This window comes from Mandrillus leucophaeus, unplaced genomic scaffold (assembly GCF_000951045.1).
Source record: "Mandrillus leucophaeus isolate KB7577 unplaced genomic scaffold, Mleu.le_1.0 Scaffold413, whole genome shotgun sequence".
In the NCBI taxonomy this organism is placed as follows: domain Eukaryota; kingdom Metazoa; phylum Chordata; class Mammalia; order Primates; family Cercopithecidae; genus Mandrillus; species Mandrillus leucophaeus.
This window is the reverse complement of record NW_012104399.1, coordinates 464,481-465,265: the sequence shown is the minus strand read 5'-3', so window position 1 is coordinate 465,265 and position 785 is coordinate 464,481. Positions and strand designations below refer to the sequence as shown.

Genomic DNA, 785 nt, shown 5'->3' with positions numbered 1-785 from the left:
CTACACATTTAATCATGAATAGAAAAGCCACCAAAAATCCATACAAGGCTATTATAAAAAACAGAAAATGAAAACTTTTCAATCAATAGAAAATAGGAGGACGATTCCCGGAGCGGCGGCATGCGGGTCCGCGAGCCCTAGGCACCGGCACCGGGGACAGGGTGGGGGAAGGCAGGGGGGGACCGGGACGCCTAGACACGGCAGTGTTGGGGTCTGAAGGAGAGACCGGATGGGGGCCCCGAGGGACGCTTGCCGGCGCGGAACTCAGCTCACCGTGCCTCCGTCCTTAATGATGATCTTCTTGGCCAACATAATACTGCGGTTCGCGGCCCGTTTCTTCTTCTTCCCCTGGGTCATTTTACCATCCTCGATTCCTGGCGCTGCTGCAGCCACTCCCGGGGCGGCCGGCCCCAGCGGCTAGTGCCGTCCCACTACTACTGCCGGGCCGAGCCGCTCCTGGCGCCCGCCGCCATCTTGAGGGCCCGGCCTGCCTCCGGCGGCGCGTCACAATCGTGCGATCAGCCGACTAGCGCGCCCCGCCCCGTCCACGTGATGCCGCCCCGCCCGCTCGCCTGCCGGCCAGCTCTACAGTTGCCGAGCGGGTAGAGTAGCTGCGGCTGTGGGTGCTGCTGGCTACCTGTACAACTCCGTGCGTCGGCGTCACCAGCTAGCTAAATCCTCACAACGGTTCTGGGCGATAGGGGCCGTTACGGTCCCCCTTCTTCAGCAGATGAGGGAATTTGTTTCAAAAAGTTGTTACCTGCTCACGGAAACAGACGTCCTAA

At 60.8% G+C, this 785-nt stretch overlaps 1 protein-coding gene across 1 annotated transcript in view; it reads right to left on the bottom strand.

Annotated features, from left to right (window-relative positions):
- Positions 1–512, bottom strand: part of HIAT1 (hippocampus abundant transcript 1) — a 55,878-nt gene extending 55,366 nt beyond the window's left edge. Inside the window, exon 1 of the mRNA XM_011992522.1 lies at positions 274–512. Within this exon, the coding sequence (XP_011847912.1) occupies positions 274–357 (84 nt within the window). The 5' untranslated portion in view covers positions 358–512. The remainder of the gene's footprint in view (positions 1–273) is intronic.
- Positions 513–785: the final 273 nt, after the last annotated feature.